Source organism: Rattus norvegicus, chromosome 3 (assembly GCF_021556685.1).
Source record: "Rattus norvegicus strain SHRSP/BbbUtx chromosome 3, alternate assembly SHRSP_T2T, whole genome shotgun sequence".
Lineage (NCBI taxonomy): Eukaryota > Metazoa > Chordata > Mammalia > Rodentia > Muridae > Rattus > Rattus norvegicus.
Window position 1 is genome coordinate 54804353 of NC_141536.1, and position 23789 is coordinate 54828141.

At 39.4% G+C, this 23789-nt stretch overlaps 1 protein-coding gene across 9 annotated transcripts in view; it reads right to left on the reverse strand.

The window, feature by feature from the left end:
- Positions 1 to 23789, reverse strand: part of Tlk1 (tousled-like kinase 1) — a 107934-nt gene that overhangs the window by 60253 nt on the left and 23892 nt on the right. For 7 of the 9 annotated variants that reach the window (XR_015682856.1, NM_001395018.1, NM_001395019.1 and 4 more), the window contains 1 exon segment: positions 11474 to 11592. Coding sequence is in view for 5 of the 9 variants with exons in the window: in NM_001395018.1 (NP_001381947.1) it covers positions 11474 to 11592 (119 nt within the window). In the remaining 4 variants the exon portion in view is untranslated. 9 annotated transcript variants of the gene reach the window in all.

Genomic DNA, 23789 nt, shown 5'->3' on the forward strand with positions numbered 1-23789 from the left:
CGAAAACAGAATCAGTAATAGTTCATCCATGCAAGGATAGAAAATATAAAAAGAAAATGGAAAACTACCCTGGAAACATAAAATGAAAATAGAAGTGAAAATAATAATGATAACAATAGAACAGGAAAAGAAGGGCTAAGAAATGGCTCAGAGGCACACACTGCTGTTGCAGAGCGTAGGATTTACTTCCCAGCACACATGTTGGGTGGGTCAAACCTCCTGCAACTCCAGCTCCACAGGACCCAATGCCCTCTATAAGTACCTGTATTAATGTGCACATAACCACATGATACACATAATTAAAAACAAAAATAAATATTTTTTAAGAAAAGGAAGAAACCTTTAAATTGGAAGGATGCTTTTACTGAACCATGCAGGCTCAAGGCACATGTAATGAAGATTAAATGCTAGAGATAAAGACAAGGTCCTAAAATGCTTCAGGAGAAGCAATTCATTCACAAGGATCAGACACCAGAATAGTACCAGAGTGACAAGCAGTAACAGAAAACTAAAAAACAATGAAACAAATGGTTTCCAACTTCGAATTCTACAGCCAGATAAATGAACAACAATAACAACAGCAACAGCAACAGCAACAGCAACAGCAGCAGCAACAGCAGCAGCAACAGCAACAGCAACAGCAACAGCAACAGCAGCAGCAACAGCAGCAGCAACAGCAACAGCAACAGCAACAGCAACAGCAGCAGCAACAGCAACAGCAACAGCAACAGCAACAGCAACAGCAACAGCAACAGCAACAGCAGCAGCAACAGCAACAGCAACAGCAGCAGCAACAGCAACAGCAACAGCAACGGGAGGAATATATGCAAGGTCTCAAAACATTTACCATGCTCCTTTCCATAGGAAATGCCTGGAGAATATGCCCCACTAAATCAAGGAAATAACCCAAGAGACAGAAGACAGGAGATATAGGGAACAGGAGCTCAAACACAAATCAATTGAAAATGAATACTCAGGGTTAAAGAAAGAGTCTAGGAAAATACACATCCCAGGGGAACAAGGCAGATAGCCTCGGTTAAAGCACATGAATGAAGAACGTCAAGAGAGAGAGTTAAAGAACTAAGGAAAAGAGAGGAAGAGTAATTAGTATTTTACAATGATGTCTGCACCTCTGTTGAGGAGTACATGGATTACAATACTAACCTAGTAAATAACTGTTAGTTGTAGAAAAAATAAAAGCTGGTATGTAATAATGGAGACATTAAGTTCAGCTGTAAATAAAAATATAGTGAAAAATATAAGCACTGAAATACTAACTTAACCATAAATTAAAGTCCTAAGTATTATCAAAATTAGACGAAGGCAGGCCATGAATTTCTGCAAAAGTATTAGACTGGATGATTTAGTAGTTAACTCTTTGTCTTCTACAATACAAAGTCAGTGTGTAATGGATCTGTTGTTGGACTCTGTTTTGCTAATCTCTTTCTACTTTTGTGCTGGTATCGCCTGTCTTAATTTAACTTATTTCTTGGCATTTAAAAGTACGACTCCCCCAGCTTTGTACTGTCCTTAATACCATCTTGATAAGTCACCTAGAATCAGCTGGCCTTGGGTTTATAAGCATATTATCATGCTTGTATCTTTACCTCAGCATGTCTACCTTCACATTTTGATATAAATTTTGAATGTTTATTTTTACCTTCCCTCAAATACTGTAATCTTTAGCGGGTACTGCATTAATGTACAGATGGACTTCTGACGAAGTGACAAGACTGTAATGCTAAGACTTTCCTTCCAATCCTCAGTACTGCAGCTCTCATTCATTCAGGCATTTTTTGGATTTCTCTGTACTTTGCAGCCCTTGGTGAAACTGTCAAGTATCTTGTCAGGTTGACTCTGAAGTATCTTATAATTTTTGTACAGAAAATCTTTTCAAAACCTCTCATTTGTCGATAAGTAAAAACATGACCAATTTTGGAATGGCATATACAGAGGCATGGCCAAGGGCATCCTCCTCATTTGTCGAGGATACTTTGTGACTCCCTTCTATAACAATCTTGAGTATAATCTATTCCAATACATGTGGAATACACGTGGACAGGGCCACGCTGAGTCGTGTAACCAAGTAAGCTGTGGAAGCAAGCACAATGGGTCACTCTCTATGTACTAGGAGGACAACTTTTGAGCTCTGCTATTTATTTCATGGCTCCTCACTACTATACTGATTATGATGGAGAGTTACCCCGTCCTCTCAGGTGCTTGGATTACAGATATAAACCACAGCATCTGGCTTTAGGTGTTAGGCATTCCTATTTAGGGTCAACAGTCTTAATACAAATTCCTTGGATAGCAAAACTAGCAGTTTCTTCATAAATATTCTTAACTTTACTTCTGTGTCAGAATTAATACATACTTTTCCATATGTTAACAGTACCCTGTGCCATGAAATGGTTTATTAATACTTTTGCTCTTTGGTTTTAAAAAATAAGATTGCAGCTAGGTCTTAAAACATTACATTAAATAACCATATATTCTGGTACTAAATAGAAGTAATCTGTAAGTTCTCTACAGAATATTTTGAAACAGTATGACAGTTTAAGTACCTTATTGTTCCACACTTGTTCTTAATAAAAACAAACTTAGTTACACTGTAAAAGTTATTTTCCTAACCCCAATATAACTCCTTTCTGTAAGGGACTTTTTAATTTTTAAAAATTACTTACTGTACTGACTGGGTCTGTGTGTGAACTTGACACAAGCTGGAGTTATCACAGAGGAACCTCCCTTAAGCAACGCCTCCATGAGACCCAGCTGTGAGGCATTTTCTCAATTAGTGATCAAGTGGGGGAGGGCTCACTGTGGGTGGTGCCATCCCTGGGCTGGTAGTCCTTGGTTCTATCAGAAAGCAAACTGAGCAAGCCAGGGAAAGCAAGCCAGTAAGTAACATCCCTCCATGGCCTCTGCTTCAGCTCCTGCTTCCTGAACTGCTTGAGTTCCAGTTCGGACTTCCTGTGGTGATGAACAGCAAGCAATGTGGAAGTGTAAGCTTTCCTCCCCAACTTCCTTCTTGGCCATGACATTTGTGCAGGAGTAGAAACCCTGACTAAGACACTTACACATTTGTTTGTACTTAATGCAACATATTTGTGGGCGCATTGCAGTGACTCAATACATACCAGTCAAATTAGGGTAGCTGTCACTTCCAGCTCTTGATCACCTACTCCAGCAACTTTCTCACAGTTCCATACAAAGTACAAAGGGGATGCCTGCAAGTCCTTCCCAGCCCATCATTCCCTCTTCTCTCTTGCCGTCCTTACTTTAGTAATACTACTAGAGATATTTGAGAAGTTTGTTTCCACATAGCAGAGAGCATGTGATACCTGTTCTGCATCTGGCTTATTTCACCTGAACAGTGTCCTTCCTCTAGTGCTGCCAGTTGACACAGTGACAAATGTTCATCTTTTTAAATGCCTATATATGTGTGCCAGCTTATTGTTATGTACATCTAAATGTTCAGAAGAAAGCATTGGATTCTCTGACACTAGACTTATAGGCAGTTGTGAGCCACCATGTGGGTACTCAGAACCCAACCCAGGTCCTCTAGTTCTCTTAACCACTGAGCCATTTATTTTCATTTAAGTGGACGAGTGGTGAATGCATATCTTTGTTTTGTACTGTGTGTGCAGTCCCCATGGAAGCCAGAAGATGGTATCAGATCTTCTTGAAGTAAAATTACACATGATTGTAAACAGCCATGCCCAAGTGTAGGAACTGAACCTGGGTCCTCTGGAAGAGTAGCTAGGGTTCTTAACCACTGAGCCATCTCTCTAGCCCTGAGAGTTCAAGAGTTTATTATTGAAAAATACTTCTTTGTATTTTTTTAATCTCTGATATACTGACTTCATTTCCTTTGGGTCTATCCTGTAGACTGAGTTTTTCTGCACAATCTCCTATGATTCTACATAATGGCCATCCTAATTTGCATCCCTATAGGCAGCGACTAGGACTTTCTCTTTGTTCCCATCACTGCCTGCATGTTACTTTTGCTATTTTGGCAATAGCCATTCTAATGAGGGTAAGATCCCCTCACAGTTCTGACTTGCATGTCCATGACTGATGCATAGTTCTGTAAAACTTTCACTGCCACATCTGCCAAGACTTTGAAGAATAATAACTAGCAGGTACAGTTTTTTAAGCTGAAACTACTAAAACTAAATTTTTAAAGTATTGGCTTCCTCATTTAAAGTATTAGCCTTCACATTTTAAGTCCTCTTGGATGGGAAAATCAACTCTCAAAGTTGTCCTCTGGCTTTCCCACATGTACGCCACAGCAGTTATGCACACACTCACACTTAAGATTTAAAAATAAGGGGCTGGGGATTTAGCTCAGTGGTAGAGCGCTTACCTAGGAAGCGCAAGCCCTGGGTTCGGTCCCCAGCTCCGAAAAAAAGAACCAAAAAAAAAAAAAAAAAAAGATTTAAAAATAAAAGGAAATTACTTGTTAAATCCTTCTGAGCTAATAAGCATAAATCAGGCCATAAAATATTAAAGAGGACCACCATATCCTATTCCATAAAATCCTATTGGGAATATCTGCAGGAGACTAAGGAACATCAAACAGAGTTTCACTGGAATGTAACCGGCCATACACACTGAATGACACTTGGTCTATGACTACTTGAGTGCTACGACAGAGTTAAATAAAGCATTTATGGCAGAATTCATATAACATTAACTACTCGGCCCTGTACAAAAGTTATCCAACTACAAGTACACAGACCCTGTGAAAACTTAGGGGTGTGTGTGGAAGAGCTGAACGCAGTGCTGTGCTTCACCAACAGATGCCCCCACCTAACCATGCTGATCGAATATAAATTGACTCCTGAAAAAGCACTATCTCAATTTTTTAAATTCAGAACCTAAGTTTATGACATAAAACACAATTAACACTTCCTATCTTAGGTACTCAATCTCCACTCTGATTCTGGGTAGTCAGGCATCAGAGGTTATTTTGTTTTGTGCTGCCTTACAAATGGTGGGACTGTAAGTTAGCCTATGTACTACAGACATTCTAAAGATCATTCCTACACTCCTGACCCATGTCCAACACAAGAGAAACCACAAAAGCAACATAAAACCAATCGACTCTTGCCCCAGTCAACCTTTCCTAGTGGGGAGACCCTTTAGTGCAGTTCCTAATGCTGCGGTGACCTCCAGCCATAAAATTATTTTCATTACTTCATAACTGTAATTTGGCTACTGTTATGGATCAGAATGAGAATATTTTGGAGAAAGAGGTTTGCCACTGGGGCGATCCACGGACTGAGTGCTGCTGCCTTGGAGCTTAGGCTCTCAGAGTGGCATAAGCACAGGGTGTTGGTCAAGGTGTTGCTTCATGATTAAGAACACCATAATCAGAAGGGAAACAGTTCTGTCAGCCAAGGTGGCCAGCTGCCCTGCCATCATCCAAGTCTCATCTTCTCAGCCTCAGAACCATTCTGTGAATTGTCCCACAGTCTACAAAATCTTTTCCCTTCCGTAAGACAGCTAAAACTGGACTCCTTTTCTGTAAATAAAAGCTAGTAACTGGTATAAAATATAAACCATTTCAAAATGGTTTAGCAAGAAATCTGGAGTGGACAAAAGAAGAAAATGAAATCACCAATTCAGACAAGCTGACTTGTTCATCTTAGCATTTAACTAGTATTTTTCACTAGTACTAGTTCTAGACAAATTGTAAAAAGAACTGGGTTTTGGTTCCCACCCTCACTCTCAATAGGCACTGATATTCTCAGCCCTGCTAGCTGCAGCTACTGTTGTGTTCTTAGTTCTCAACTAATTCCAAACAGGAAACTCAGCAGCTTAGATCTCAGTCTGCGCCTATAAAAAGAATAGCCTGCTATATGCTCCCATTTCCTTAGATGTCTTCAGTTCACTGACATACTACCTCAAAATAGCCATCAACTGCTGCCCACAGAGGTGCAGGCTCTAGGGAGCTCCTAGCACTAGGGAGGTAGAAGCAGGTGGATCTCTGTAAGATCAAGGCCTGGTCTATAGAGCTAGTTCCAGGACAACCAAGGCCACACAGAGAAACCCTGTCACAGAACAACAGAAAGGAAGAGAAGGGGAGGAGAAGAGGGGGGAGGGGAGGGGAGATGGGGAAGGGGGGAGGGGGAAGGAGGAAGAGAGAAGAAGGAAGGGGGAAGGCAGAAGGGAGAAGAGGAAGAGGAAGAGCAGAGAAAAAGTATCCATCAGGCTAATGGATTTTGTTAGAATATTTCATATTTTAACAGAATTTTTTGAAATGAGGGTTTAATTTACAAAATATTCTAACAACCCCTATTAACTAGATGATAAATGGGTAAAACCTATATACAAGTTAGCAGCTATGCCTACTCTGCTCTGGCTATTATTAGAATGACTATAAGATATCTGAGGCAGATATATCATTCTGTCTGCAAACCAGGAATATTAAATGAAACCTTACATATGGAGTACTTTGAAATGTATGCTGAGGATGCTGGGCAGACAGCTTAAATGTAGATAAATTGACTACCATGTGAAAGATCCTGGATTCCCTGTGCACATACACATATGAAATATACAACTTTGGTTTTTATTCTCATCTAATATCATCAGCTTGGAGAAAGGGGATATTAGTAAACATACACTGGCACTACTTTTGTCTCCAGACAGCTTGCTAGCTCTGGCCACCAGGAATAGAAAGAATACATGAGCAGGTTTAGAAGGCTGTATGATTTTGTGCTAACCCCAGATGCAATTCAAATATTTTCCCTAACACTTTCTAGGATAAAGTCAAGTCTCAAAACAAATTTTTTGGGCTGGGCAAATAGTTAAAGGGTAGAGTGCTTGCCTAGCATGTACAAGGCCCTAGCTTTAATATCCAGCACTAGGGAAGGAAAATTAACTACAAAACAAATACAAATTAACTACAAAACCCTAAATAAACTTAATTTCCACTTTTCCGCAAATCAGATTAGAATCAGGCATACTATTTTGATTTCTATTTTTTTTTAGTTTAAAAAATTATTTGTATTTTATTTAATATGTAGGTGTGTTTTGCCTGCACATATGTCTATGTATCACTTGCATGCCTGTTCACAGAAGAAGGCATCGAAACCCCTAGTACTGGAATTACAGACTGTTATGAGCCACCATGTATATGAGCTAGGAATCAAACCTAGGCCCTCTGGAGAACAGCTGGTACTTTTAACCACTGAGCCATCTCCAGCCCGGTTCTGAACTCTTAAGTTATTTCAACCCCCAAATTAAAATATGCAAATTCTTTTGGTCCTCAACATTGGTCTAATAGAAAATAAATAATTAAAATGTGACGGAATAAAGGATGCTTGAGTACTCCAAATTTGTATTTTGGCAATCATGTAATCAGAAAAACACTCTCAAGATGCTGCCTTGTCTAAAACAGCATTGCCAGAGTCTGATGACAGAAGGGTCATGGGATGAAACAAGGTCAACTGCATGTTTAATAGAAAAGACAGGAACCCTGCCTGCTTAAGAAACTAGCTTGACAGGGCTGGGGATTTAGCTCAGTGGTAGAGCACTTACCTAGGAAGCGCAAGGCCCTGGGTTCGGTCCCCAGCTCCGAAAAAAAGAACCAAAAAAAAAAAAAAAAAAAAAAAAAGAAACTAGCTTGACAGACTAAAGTTTAAGTGTGATGGAAAATAGAGGGAGAAGCATAAAATTGGGCCACAAGAAAGGTAGCATTAAAACTTGGGAAGTATGTGAGACCACTGAAGAGTTTCATTAAAAAAAAAAAAAAAAAGATGTATTTATTTATTATATATAAGTACACTGTAGCTGTCTTCAGACACACCAGAAGAGGGCATCAGATCCCATTACAGATGGTTGTGAGCCACCATGTGGTTGCTGGGAATTGAACTCAGGACCTCTGGAAGAGCAGTGAGCGCTCTTAACCACTGAGACATCTCTCCAGCCCCCATTGAAGAGTTTCTAAGGACAGTATGCAATCAGATGTGCCTTCCAGAAAACCCACCAAACTAGGAAAATGACATTGTAAGTGCACACATTCCACACTCTCTACGCCTATGGGGATAATTCAACAGTACAATAAATGATGTGTGACATAGCTCACTCCTTTCCCGTTCCTTAAGAGGGTGGCTGTGAGGTAGAGGCAATAGTTGCAATGGTTAATAAAGAAAAGTAGAGGCAGAGGGACACTGAGCTATAAAAGTGACTCAGCTCACAACTGACAAGGAAATTGAATCTGAGCCTGTTCTTTTGGCCAAACCTATGGTAAAGAATGTCAATCCCGAGGAATTTGACAACCGACATGAACTGCTCTTCTCCCTTCAGTATTACGTACATAGGAACGCTGAGCGACCGCTTTTGGTAAAACTAGCAGAGCTACTAAGTTCAACAAGAGCCATGAGCAAAACTCAACTGTACTGTTTATTCAACAGCAACGAACACCCAAAATGAGTGAAGAGGACAAGTCCATTAAAAGACAATAAACAAAACAAAACTCAGTAACTTTATTCTACTGTGAGAAAGAAAAACTCAGAAGTTCAAATGAATGAAAGAGTTATACACCAAAAGCCATAAGCATCATTGAAAGAAAAAAGACCTAAACAGATGTAAAGATATGTGTGCCGTAGACTCGACAACTTACCAAGTATTAACAGACGTAAAGATATTTGTGCCGTAGAGTCGACAACTTACTAAGGCTCCAATACTTACAACAACCTACACATTTACCTGAGACTCCTACTAAGACGCCAATTGTTTTTTGTTTGTTTTTGTTTCTTTTAGAAGGTGACCCTCTGGTTTTAAAAGTCATACTGAAATAAAGAGACTCAGGATAGTGAAAATAATCTTAAACAAGAATTGAGTAGGCAAAAGCACACTTCCAGTTTTAAAATGTATCACTAACTACACTCAAGTGTGGTACTATGTTGAGGACAAAGGTATAGATCAGCAGAGAACTCAAGTGTAGAGAGGTAAACTCACGCATTTAGGACTAGTGAGTAAACAGCTAGATAAGCACAGGTACACACGCTGTGCTCATGTGCTCCAACCTCTTTCTGGGCTTACTTTATGACCAGGGAAAACATCTTAAAGAGAATTATTTGTTTTGGCTTAAGGGTTCATCACATGACCCCATGCATTTGGTGATAGCCTCACAGAGGAAACATGAAGAGACAGCGGAAAGCAGAGAGGGAAAGGGGCAGAGGAACTGGTAACTCTGCTTTCAAAGGCTCGCCCTCTAGTATCTCATTCCTCCAGCTAAGTGAATCTCATCTCCTCAATCTCCTAAATAGCACCACCGTCTGGGACCAAGTGTTCAGCACATGAGCCTATGAGGGATATAATACATTCACCCCTCAACAATGTCTGGGGAAAAAAAGTCTACACTATGTGACATAATGTGCAAGTTTCTCAGATACAATACCCAAAGAATGGGAGAAACTTCTATAACTTTTTTTTTTTTTTTTCGGGCCTGGGGACCAAACCCAGGGCCTTGGGCTTGCTAGGCAAACACTCTACCACTGAGCTAAATCCCCAACCGGGAGAAACCTCTGTAAATCATTCATTGTACAAGGTCTATCCATCATATATGAAAACCTTTGTAACTCAAGATTTAAAAGCAACCAGACTTAAAAACAGGCAAAGGATTTGACTAGATACTCCATCAAAGACATCAATGGTAATTAGGTATATGGGGAAAAGTTCAGCATCACTAGTCAACAGGGAAATGTAAATCAGAACACTATTGGTATTGGTATTAACCAGAATTCTATACTAGAAGAGATAGTAACCAAATCCTGACAAGGATGGAGAAACTCTATTTCCTGTACACTGCTGAGAGGACAAAGAACACTTAGAAAACAATCTGGCAGTTTCTCAAAGTAAGAAACACAAAATTACCCCCAAGAAGGATAAAGGATGATTTAACACACACTAATCAGAAGATGTAATGCAGCACCATTACACACTCACACATTACAAATCACAGCTGTCTCAACAGATGTGCAAAAAGTCTTTGGACAAAGTTCAACATCCTTTCAAGACCAACACTGAAGAAACTAGCAGCAAAGGGATCAAACCATAGCATTATAAAGGCTGATGGCCAAACATTATACTGAAGGAGAAAAGACGAAGAAAGAAGTCTTTCCTCTAAAATCAGTACCAAGTCGGGCTTCTACTACTTCACTCTCGTTCAGTATGGTACTTGAATTATTAGCCAGTCAGAAGACAGGAGCAAGAAACAAAGGGGCCATGATAGGAAAGGAATTCGCTCTAATCATCACTTTTTAGAGATAATATGTTTCCATTCTTAAAGGGACTATTAAGGCCTCCAGAAAGCTCTTAGATTTGATAGACTTTGAGCAAAGTATTAGGATACATGTTCTACATACAAAAATCAGTAGCTTTCCTATATATCAACAAATACTGAAAAGGAAATTCATGATGGGATACCAGGATGTAAGATTTAAAACAGTGTGTGTGCACATGCAGATTGAGAGATACATAAATTATAGACAGATACTTAACCAAGGAAATGAAAACCTTAAAACATTATAGAGACAAATTGGGAGTCACGACAGGATAGAGCCAAGGACTAGTATAATATTGTAAAAAATGCTTTAATTACCAAACACAATCTATAGAGTCAACATAGTCCTCCATCAAAAGCCAAGTACATTCTTCACAGAAACAGAAAAAGAAATGCTCAACTCACATAGAAATATTAATGACATCAAGTAGCCAAAGAAACCCTGATGGGGGGGGGAGCAAGGCTGGAGGTATCACAGTATCTGATTTGGAATATATACCACAGATCTGTAACAGATAGATACAACATGCTACTAACACGCACAGATCAACACAACAGAAAATACAGAAACTCACATGGGTCCAGCTAAGTGATCTTCAACAAAAGTGCTAAAAATTCATGTTGGAGAGAAAAACAATCTATTCAAACTTGGTGGGAAACTAGGTCCTTTTCTCTCAGTTCAAAACTCAGTTCAAAATAGAGCAAAGAATTCCACGTAAGACCTCACACTTAGAAACTGCTACAGGTAAAGCAGGGCACACTTCCATATGTACAGGCACAGGCAAGGACCTTTTGGTGAAGAAATAATAGCAAGAATTGCCAAACACAACTGCATAAACACAGAGATCTTCTGCAGAGCAAATAAAAAGAAATCAGGTTTCTAAATACTAACTTCTACACAATATAAAAATCACAAAAAGTAATAGTTTGCCATTAAGTATGCATATAGGGCTCCTGCACAAGAGATACTGTTGTTTTAGTGTTTTGCATTGTGGGGGTGGACGCATATATTATAATGGTCAGTGTGGACAATCTGTGAGACCTGGTTCTCTCCTTCCAACATGAGTCCTGGGGCTTGAACTCTGATCGTCAAGCCATCTCAACAGCCCTACCAAGTATGTTCTAGACCACTTAACACAAAGTAAGGACTTGAAATGAGATTCAAATTTTACTTACTTTCGCTCCAACACTGCAACTCCCAGTACTCCCAGTGCTCCCAGTAGCAACTCCAGTAAATCTCGCTTCCAATAATTCTTGCCTTCTTGGATCCAGACTGTGAAGTTCATCCATTGCACCTATTAAGAGAAAAAACAAACAAACAAACAAACACACACACATGTGTATATGCATACATACACATATGTATATTAAATAGTGAGACTATAATACAAAATTTACAAATGAACACTCTAAACAGACCAAGAAACTACAACTTTTTTAAAATATGCACCCCATTTAACAAAACTTCTTATATAGATTTATACTTTTGACCATAGCCCAAAGTACACTCATTTCAGTATGCATACCCATAAGCAAGACAGCACAGTAACACATACACATAACTAAAAGATGTTCCACAAAACACTTGGCTACTACAGAACTAACAGAGTCCTACAAGTCAAGTGTTGTTGCACATACCTACAACCCTAACACTAAGGAGGCTACGGCAGGAAAATCACAAGTTCAAGGCTAGCCCAGGCTACACAAAGAACTCTCCACGGGTTACTTACATGTAGAGGGATTTTAATCCAGCAACATGGCTGTTCTGGCAAGGGATCACATGCAAAGACCTTCTAGGTCTATGTGATCTAGCTGGAATACAGACATGTCCTTAGCACACACCTTTAATCCCTCTGGCTGAAATAGACACGCCCTTAGTACACCTTTATTCCCAAACAATGAAGGTAAAGTCAGTTTGTAGAAGGAAGCAGCATGTTTGAGAGTGACTTCTAATTGAGGGGCAGACAAAGTGACAAATCAGAGAAAGATTTGACAGAATGAGTCAGAGATAGGATATGCCCAACTCTCATAAGAACAGCACAGAAAAAGAGGCGGCTTAAGAGAGCAGCAGGAAAGGGATTGGGGGAAAGGGGGAAATTTTACCACACACATTTACAGAGGCAGGTTGTAGGTAAAGACAGAACGAGCCAGAGAATGAGATTAGAACAGACTGCATCAAATTAGAGACCAAGCAGAGTAATTCAGTCAGAAACAGAGACAAGCCAGTTTGAATCAATCATCATGGAGAAGAGTTTGGGCCAAAACAGCTGAGTTGAGCCAGCCAGAGCTCAGAAAGAGTGGACTTACTCAGGACTAAGCCTCCAAGACAAACACTTACATCTGGAGAATACTACAGTTATATACCTCATCTCAAAAACATAAGAAAAAAGAAGAGTCCTATGCAATGTCAACTCTAATCTAATGCAATAAGAGGTGGGAAGAACACATGAATTGTGAGTCTAAGTGAACTATAAGGGAACACCTCCTAGCATACATGCGGGTTTAGGGTCAATCCTCAGTGCCTTGAAAAAGGGAGAAATTTATATTATATATCTTACAATAAAACATTTTAATTTTTAAAAATTAATGAATTGAACTCCATCAAAAATTTAAAGAATAGTACAAAAGACATTTCAAATGAAAAGAGAAGCAAAAGACTAGGAGAAAATGTTTCTAAAGCAATCTGAGTTTCCATACCTCTCTTTTGGTCTAACAACTGGTGTCATTAACGCAACAGGCACCAGGAAGATAAAAACAACAGGTCCTGTTTTGTCCAGGACCAGACAGCAATAACAAGGTGCTTTACTTCCTGCAGATCTTGCATATGTAGTTTCTTCTAGGATGTAAACTTTCCCATATATATATATATCTGAAGGGGGAGCATTAAACTAAAAAATGTCTCTCATTTTAACATTTCTAACACTTTCAAAGACTTTTAAAAGAAGGAATACACGTGAATGTAGGTTGATGTCATTATGCAGGTGAGGGCAGGTACAGGACAGAACAAGGCCTGTCATTGGATGAGAAGGAAGGATGGGTGGGAGAAAAGGTTTAGAGAGGCAGAGGAGGCCGGAGCAAGGAGGGAGCTGGGAGAACAAGGCGGTGGATGTTAAGATTCCTCTCTGCACATATTACAGGTTGTTATTATGATTATTCTTTTTTTTTTAAATTAACTTGAGTATTTCTTATTTACATTTCGAGTGTTATTCCCTTTCCCGGTTTCCAGGCCAACATCCCCCTAGCCCCTCCCCCTCCCCTTCTTTATGGGTGTTCCCCTCCCCATCCTCCCCCCATTGCCACCCTCCCCCCAACAATCACGTTCACTGGGGGTTCAGTCTTAGCAGGACCCAGGGCTTCCCCTTACACTGGTGATCTTACTAGGATGTTCAATGCTACCTATGAGGTCAGAGTCCAGGGTCAGTCCATGTATAGTCTTTAGGTAGTGGCTTAGTCCCTGGAAGCTCTGGTTGCTTGGCATTGTTGTTCATATGGGGTCTTGAGCCCCTTCAAGCTCTTCCAGTTCTTTCTCTGATTCCTTCAACGGGGGGTCCTGTTCTCAGTTCAGTGGTTTGCTGCTGGCATTCGCCTCTGTATTTGCTGTATTCTGGCTGTGTCTCTCAGGAGAGATCTACATCCGGCTCCTTGCTTCATCCATCTTGTCTAATTGGGTGGCTGTATATGTATGGGCCACATGTGGGGCAGGCTCTGAATGGGTGTTCCTTCTGTGTCTGTTTTAATCTTTGCCTCTCTATTCTCTGCCAAGGGTATTCTTGTTCCCCTTTTAAAGAAGGAGTGAAGCATTCACATTTTGATCATCCGTCTTGAGTTTCATGTGTTCTATGCATCTAGGGTAATTCAAGCATTTGAGCTAATAAACCACTTATCAATGAGTGCATAACATGTGTGTTTTTCTGTGATTGGGTTACCTCACTCAGGATGATATTTTCCAGTTCCAACCATTTGCCTATGAATTTCATGATATTATGATTATTCTTAAGGGGTGGATATGTACAGGATTTTGTGTTGTCTAGATGGGCAAAATTAAATCTTATCAATTGGATCTGAGGATATTGTGTGGATGTATTGTGGATTGAGAATCTATGTTGGGGTATTGTTTGTTAAGTCTTCATTTTACCAAGTAGTTGTGAGTTTGTAACTACCAGGGGGCGGTTTGCTGGGAGTGTGGGCAGAGTTCGTGGCAGGGAGGCAGGGAGCGGCAGTAGGCCAATCACTGCTGGACTTCTAAAACCATTATTTGACCCAGTAGCTGGAACCAGAGAGTTGGCAGCTAGCAGAGAGCTCCAGTTCCAATGGCCCGTTAGAACCAGCTTTTTTTTTTTTTTTTTTTTTCTAATTTTTACCGCAACATGTGAGTGTCCCTAGGCCAGATCCAGGCACAGAACAGGTGATTTAAGAATACACTGGCAGTGCCTAAAAAAAATCTACCTATAGCCCTAGAGATCTGTTAGCTAACTCAAAACCTTATCAGTTAAGAGCATTCAATCCGTACAAACTTTCAGGCCCCTCTGCAACGCAGACCAGCCCTGCATTTTCATAAGGCCCTGCAAGCACTTTGTGTCTGAGAAACTATGCTGTCAAAAATTTGCCAACCTTCTTTTTTTTTTTTTTTTTAAAGAAAGAGAGACCTAAGTATTTCAATTTCTATAGGCCAGCAGGCAAAATCTTGTATACATTTATATAAGAAGAGAAAAGGTTTCCACAAACTTCATGGACAAAACTCATGCTTTGATGTCTTAAAGTACAAGTTGCTGATAAAAGGAATGGATTCTTTGGGAAACAGATTATTTCACCCATCACTTACTAGGGTTTCCTATTTCTAAAATCTCTTGTGTACACTCTCATAAATACATATCTAAAACCACTCTCTGTGTTTTAAACTTTTAATGTAAAAATTACTTTATAATGTTGTAATGAACTCATAAATAAAAATATGATCCAGCTAGATTAGTCCGCTCAAACACCCATCCAGTCCCTATCTACACCAGCAATAAGTTTCTATAGTTAGAATGGCCATTCTGAGGCCCAAGAACTTCATTTAAAGTTTTACATTTTCATTATTAATTACATTCTTGGATTTGTTTTTACTTTATGTGTGCACTGAGCATATGCATGTGTACCACATGTATGCAGGTGACTGTGGAGGCCAGAAGAGGGTCTCCTCAGGAAGTAGAGTTACAGATGTATGTGAGTTATCATGTAGGTTCTGGGAACTGAACCCAGGTCCTCTGCAAGAACAGCCGGTGTTCCTGACCCTGATATACTTTCACTGACATACACACAGGTAATTACTGATACCAAACCCATCCTGTGATTTTAGTTGAAGACATTCATTACTTGGAAAACAGGTGTAGCATTCTACTGGGTGGCTCTTTAGAAGGTTTGCTTTGCAATGTGTCACTAGAGCACAGAATCAATCAAAAGATCATTAGAATCTCTTCAGCTGTATAACTAAGGAGTTCTGAAACGTGGGCGTTTCCTTTGAGCTCGCTACACTATCTGAAACTGCAGGTGGAGTTAAGAACTGCACCCATGCATGTGTGCCAGGCGGAGCACCCACCTTCCTGATAGCACTCGGGTGCACACAAGGGGGCAACAGCACTACATGTGCATTTTTTTTCTTTTTTCTTTTTTTCGGAGCTGGGGACCGAACCCAGGGCCTTGCGCTTGCTAGGCAAGCACTCTACCACTGAGCTAAATCCCCAACCCCTTCTTTTTCTTTTAATTTATTTTATTTTTGGAGTTGTTTTGTTTTGTTTTGTTTTGAGACAGGGTTTCTCTATGTAGCCTTATCTGTCCTATACCAGGCTAGCCTCAAACTCAGAGATCCACCAGCCTCTGCCTCTTGAGTGCTAGAATTAAAAGATGTGCCATCATGCCTGGCATGTGCTCACTATTTTATCTTCTAGCTTTATATTATATTCTTAAAAAAAAAAAAAACTGTGAATCTGAAGAAAAAACAATTTTCAAAAGTAAATAGTATTTGGTAATAGTAACTGATAATAGTTGGCCCTCTTTGATCATAAAATTTCAATCTTGGCCTTTAAACAACTGTAAAAGCAAACAAAATATTTTACCAACACCAAGCCAGTCAGGATACTCAGCTTTTGTTACTAACAATTATCTGTGGGAGCAATGCCATCTGAAATCCATGAGAGTGGATGGCATTCACAAGAACGCCTCACATATTCTCTGCAAATGACTTGCTGATGAATAACACATTAACAACCATAGGCTTTGAACAGCTGACTTTTTAAAAATCAGTTTTGAGAATCTGTACAACTTTTATGTGTTCCACACATATTTATCACTACCCATTGTGTCACAGCTTAATGAGTCCACTTCCATTTGTACTTAGGTGTTCCCACAAAACTTTGAAAATGCTTGTAAGTGTTCCGCAAATAATAGTCACAAGATTAATTTTTCTGCCACTTTAAACGTGTCTGAGTTTTCCAATAAATAACAAATGAGTAGCACCAATAACATCTGCCAATTTCTCTAGAGCCAGAAGAACCACCATAAACCGTGAGCACAGTTTTTAATTGACTATCAGAGCTACCACAGATGTCTTAAGTATTAAAGTCAATTCTTGCCAAAAAGCTAAGAGTTTTAAACAAGTCTCTGGACATAACTTTTTTGAGTTCTATGATTGAACAATTTAATTAACTCAACATCAGTAAATGACTCTGCTTAGGTAGCAAATGAGACCACTGGAAACTTGGTTTGATAGTAACTGCATTTTTTTCATTTAGGGAAAAATTATGCCATGATGAGATACTTAATTTCAAAATTCCTAATTATAATCCCAAAAGTTGGATATGCTGCAGTATGCTTACTCTGGTGATGTCAGTACCAGCACTTCTATCCCAATAATAAAAACAATCTTGCTTGCTTGCTTGTGTGTTATTTAATCAACCAAGTCATCCAAATTCCACTCCAGGGCCGAGGGTGTAGGTCCATCATAAAGTGCACACTTGGCATGTACAATACTTGGATTTCAGCTCCAGCATGTATGTGCACATACATCACTCAAAGTCTATTTTCTCTTGTTTTGATGGACATGAACTAGTAATAATAAAACAAGTAACGAGAGCCATGACACTCAACATACTGCCACATGATACCTGTATCACTAAACGCTACACTCTGAGAGCAGTATAAAGTGATAAAAATTACACTGCACGGCCTCTGTCACAACCACTCAGCTCTGTCACTCAATGCAGAAAGAGTCATGGATTTTGGCAAGATTAACAATATTGGTGGACACTGAAGTTTCACTATTACTGTTCTTCCTTTGATCCTTTAAAACGTATTTAAAATACAAAAGTACATAGTTATACTATCATCTGAGAGCACATTTTAAAGATTTTAATCTAATCTAAGTTCCCAATTAACCCTCAAGTATTCAGTACTCAACTACAAGGGATGAACCTTTCTAAGAAAAAGTAACACCACTACAATTCATTAAGTTATTGGACAGTGTTTGTATTTTGTAAAAGATTATAGAACATACTAAAAACATTATACATGCTTCAGAAATATCCTACAACAGTACCTGACAGTAATCCTAGAATTCTAGAGGTCAAGGCAAGAAAATCCCAAATCCAAGGCCAGCCAGAGCTACACAGTAAATTCAAGGCTATGCTGAGCTATCTGGCAAGACCCTGTCTCAAAAAGTCACCATCAACAAAAAAGAACATCCTCTAACTACACTACCCTATATTCCATTATTTTTACTTGCCTAATCATCAGATTTATAGTTGTAAACTCCAAATTTCAAATAAATAGGAGCTGGGACTACCCAAATTAGAGATCAACGGCATTCTTTATGATCAAAACCTTAGAGAACAAGAATGAAGCACACGACTTGAACCCATTAGAGCTCTGTGCTGTGTCCCACTCTACTCCTCTGCCTGTCTTTCATCAATGACCAACAACTGTCATAAAGCATGACTTCCCAGAAGAGCATAAAAAATGTGCTACTTATGATCAATAAAAGGTGATGATAAAAGGTGTGCTCCTTACCATCAGTCAGCAGTGCTCACAACTGTGCCACCTTTGTCCATTAAAAACTCTCTAATAGATTCTACTGCTGCGGAGACATCACCATAAAATTTTTAAAAACTTGAAACTTCCCAAAAGTCCAAAAACTAAATTCATTCAAGATTGTTAACTTTCTGTGTTACAGGGACCTGATATGATGGCTTATACATAACAGTTTAAGATTTTCTTTTGTTAATATTTTTCATACAATGCCTAATAAGGCTGAGGACATTTTAGTTAAAAAAGAAAAGAAGGATAAACCTAAGAAACCAGTTTAATAAAATAAGATATTCAATTTAAATAAGTCATCTTTTTTTACTTGTCTTAATGCACTTCAAAGGACAGGGGACAAGAATGAAGAAAACAACAAAGTGTTTTCCTAACACTTTAGGGTTAATTCTGACTAGTGTCTTAAAACATCCATTCTCCAGGGTCTCGCCAGAGAAGTGTGGTTTTCATCTGTCCAAAAATAAATACATACATTTAAAAAAAAAAAAAAACCGGGGTTGGGGATTTAGCTCAGTGGTAGAGCGCTTGCCTAGGAAGCACAAGGCCCTGGGTTCGGTCCCCAGCTCCGAAAAAAAAGAACCAAAAAAAAAAAAAAAAAATTGCAAAAAAAAAAAAAACCCTTCACTTTCCAACAAGCAACAGATCATTACAGAAAAAGGTAACCAATCAAAATGCCCAAGTATGGAGCCCAGTCCACATCTACAACACAACTCCCTCACCTAAGATTCAGGCAACACTGAAGAAGGGCTGGAAAGATTATTATAGAGGCAGAAAATCAGAGGGTTTGCTATGAGACTAGAAATGTCTCCTAGAAATGTCAGAAGCTATACCCATGATACAGTACCAACATGGCAGCCTAGACATGAAGTGAGCAAAGAAAACATGAATAGACACGCTGACATGGAAGAGGGAAATCTCGCAAGACTTCAACCCTAGATGAAGAACTGCAGGCAAAGAAGGGAATGCTGAGAACAGGAGAAATAGACTGCTCAGACAAGTGCATGCCACGTGGGGACTGGATAAAAATGGTCAGTTCTAAAACCACACATAAGTAGCATTACACAGAGTAAACAGGTTGTATTAATACACACACACACACACACACACACAGAGAGAGAGAGAGAGAGAGAGAGAGAGAGAGAGAGAGAGAGAGAGAGAGTAAAGGAAGTTGTAGAATCTTCCTCTGTGGTTAAGGAAAGCCGCCGAGGCTGGGCAGTGTGTATGTAGCATGGCAATGCCTCCATCAAGGCCCCACCAAAAACTGAAAGAAGCCCAGAAAGGCCACTGCATGAAGCTGTAAAAGTGAAACTTGAGTTGTGCTCACGACCCCAAGATAATGAGGTGCCAGAGGCATGGCGTATCTATTAAGGAGGGTACATCCAGGGAGTAGAGCCAGTCAATAGAGAAACAATGTATGCAGCAAAGCTAGAAGGCCATAGCCATCTAAGCCCTCTGACATTAGACATAGAGCCAGAGAATTTGAAGTTTTCTCTACTGGGTTTCAATCTTGCTTTGGTCCAGTATTTCCTCACTATGCCCCAATTCCTCAGTTTGGAAATGGTAATACATATCCAGTGCATATACACACAACTAAAGGAAAAAGAGGCCATGAATTTGAAAAAGGGATAAAGGGAGGTTTAAGAGGAAAGGGAAGGAAAAATTATCTAATTATAGTTTCAAGAATATTTAAAAATATCCACTTTCACATAATCCATTTTCATAGACAATGTTTTACATAACTTACTCTGTCGTTAAATCTGAAATTTGATTCCCTATTTTAAAATAAAATAGTCTCATTTTATGGCAGTTAAACCACAGCATGCTAAATGAGCACCACAAAAATCAATCAAAGTCATTTTCTAACAGCTTTCTCTCACTTGAGTCTAATAAAAACAAACCCTGATTAGCAACAAAGCTAAGGACCCCACAGCTTTCCAGACCCAAAACCTGCCCACAGAGAGCTGGTCTGCAAGGAGTGCTCTCACTCTTAAGCCCCAAAGTCAGGAACTAGACAAGGCTGCCCACTCTCTCCCTACCTATTCAATATAGTACTTGAAGTCCTAGCCAAAGCAATTAGGGACAAAGAGTGGAGCACTGACTGAAGGAAAGAAAGGCCATCCAGAGACTGCCCCACATAGGGATCCATCCCATATGCAGCCACCCAACTCGGTCACTATTGCTGATGCTAAGAAGAGCTTGTTGACAGGAGCCTGATGTGGATGTCTCCTGAGATGCTCTGCCAGAGCCCTACTGACACAGATGAGGATGCTTGTAGCTAACCATCGGACTGAGCACAGGGAACCCAAAGGAGGAGTTAGAGAAAAGACTGAAGGAGCTGAAGGGGTTTGCAATCCCATAGGAAGAACAACATATCAACCAACCAGATGACCCCTTCTCTCCAGAGCTCTCAGAGCTCCCAGGGACTAAACCACTAGCCAAGGAGTACACATAGAGGGACCCAAGGTTCCGGCCAGCCACATTTGTAGCAGAGGATGGCATTGGCATCGATAGGAGAAGCCCTTGGTCTTATGAAGGCTCATTTCCCCAGTGTAGGGGAATGCCAAGGTGTTGAGGTGGGAGTGACTGGGTGGGAGTGGGAGCATCTTCATAGAAGCAGGGGGAGGGGGGAAGGGGGATGGAAGGGGAAAGGGGGATAACATTTGAAATATAAATACATAAAATATCCAATAAAAAAGTGAAAAAAAGAAAAAAACCATACCCTAAACTTTCTAATAGTTTTAGTTAGGACTCTCTTTTTAAGTGTTTGGTATATCGAGTTTTTACCCAAAAGGAAAAAGGTCTCAATTTTATCATGAATGAAACCTTTCCCACTGATTTGAAATACCTCTCTAGTCACCTATCACATTTCCCACAAGCAAAGTCTGGATACTTAATTCTGTTCTAAGTAAACTATCTCTGAGATATATATACACCTAACCCCTACCTACATCTACACACAGACACACAGACACACAGACACAGAGACAGACAGACAGACAGACAGACACACACACACACACACACACACACACAGATATTGCACACACTTACATAAGCATATACAATAACAAAGTATTTTATCCAAATGATTAGAGTTATAACAGGCACAGTATCTAATGTATATGTTCAACCATATAAACCTGTAGTGAGAAGACAGTCTACTCTAGACTCACTCCAAGTCTAATGCTGTATTGTTTTAAAGACTATTCTTGTAGTCCTCACAGGGAAGAATTAAGATATACTGAGACAAAACTGCACAGATTGAATCAACATCAATACATTGGATTTCTGCTTCTCTAAAAATTTTAAAAACTTTTAAAAACTAATTTTAAAAAATGTCTGATGAAGTGAAAATTTCTGGTTTCTTTTGGAATCTTAGTTGTGTCACATGATGTTTTTCTGGAAGCTGTCTTGTAAGAGAATGTTTTGCTGAAGCAGACACTCAAGAGAACATGTGATGTTTTGCTAGAGCAGACACTTTTAGAAGGTCCATGATGTTTGGAGAGAGTATAAATGGAACCCCACAGACAATGAGAGGACGCTCTTGCATTATTACTACACACTTTGCTTGTCTCACTTCTTCGATGGTCTTCACTTTGTAGAGAACTTGCCAGAGAACTTCTTGTGGTATTCAGTTGATTCCACTGACTCGTGCTGATTTGGCAAGGCCTTGTGGTTTCTGCTGGATCCAGCCATGGCTACTGATTGATGTCTGGTATTTCCATTGGTCTGAACTGATGGTATCCTGATAATGAAGAATTTAGTCACCCTAAAGAACTACTTCTAAACAGGCCTACAACCCTCTTTTCCTATTAACCTTCTTTCTCCCCTTCTTCTAGTCAATGGGTTAGAAGAGAAGTTGAAGCATTCAAGAACCCTAAATGAAGTAGGTTTAGTCTGATAACTAATCTTCCATTAAAAACAAACAAACAAACAAACAAACAAACAAACAAGCTGGGTTAGAGGAGATGGTTCAGCATTTGCAACACAAGTCTGAAGACCTGAATCTGGATTGACAGAAATCTATAAGCCAGCCAGCCTCGAATATGCAACAGAAACAACAGTAGACCCCGTGTCAAAGAAGAACAAAGGTCAGAGCCTATACTGGCAGCTGCTCCTCTGACCTACAGGCATGTCATGGCACACACTATACACACACTCTAACTGTGCAGACTTGGTCAAGTCCTTCCCACCCCTATTCAGCATCCTTATATATAAAATAGAAAAATGATACAAAATTTATACATCTGTTACAGTAAAATAAGCTTATTTTTTGTATGTTGTACTAAACCTGCCACTTAGGGTTCATCATTTCAATAAAATGCACTTATTCACATGCTAACATATAAGTGTACACCAGCACATATAATATACACCTCATGATTTACACTCTTTCCAACTTTCTCCCCGGGGTCTGAAATTCCTAGTGGGTAGAACTGATTTTAATGCTTAATTTCTCTAATGTCGTGTAAGATAATTAACCAAGATCTTTTTTCTCTAGCCTTGGGCTTACAATTTTAATTTTCTCCCTCATGCAGTCATACATGAATATACAAATACATACTTTATACTAGATCTTATTTCTATATTAACATATAGTCCCATTTTAAAAATAAGGAAATTGAGAACACTTCTAGGAGACGTCTGTATGTATTACAGAAAGAGAGTGGAGAAAGTAGAGTCAGTGTACAACGGGGCTGGGAGAAAGAATATTCCCCAGTACAGTGTCAGCACACAGTCAGTCAGAAACTGAGCTTACACTCCTCCAACTACTCCCTGCTCCTTCATCTTTTCTGCTTTTGTGCATTTCCTTACTCTTAAAATAACAGCTACTTTTTAGAACAATAGAAATATAGAAAGCTCCCTCTCCTGAACTACCCCTTCTCAATCCTACTCCTCAGAGGTATAGGATACCTATATAATCATTTAAAAATATGTCTTCTTTCAATTGTCAATTCACTGACAAGATTTATTTTATAATGTTAATCGTTTGCCATGAGCAAAGAGTATGTATTTTTATTTTAAAAAGAAGCAATTTCATTTTGTTCTCTTTGGACCTTAATAAAGAACACAAAACAGAGCCAGGCATGATGGAGCACGCCTTTAATTCCAGCACTAAGGAGGCGGAGGCAGGAGGATCTCTGAGAGTTTGAGGCCTACCTGGTCTACAAAGAGAGTTCCAGGTGGTTATACAGAGAAACCCTGTCTTGAACAAACAAACAAAAAACAACAACAACAACACACACAAATTGCTGACAATAATGAAAAATGCAAAAGTGCACAGTAATTAAATTTAAACCCCACCTGTAGCCCTAACACCCAATGAAAACCAAAGTGAACATTCTGTTTATTTTTCTCTCAGATACTTTCCCCCTTCATTTTCTAATAAAGATTATGTATCTTAATAGCTGTAAAAGTAACT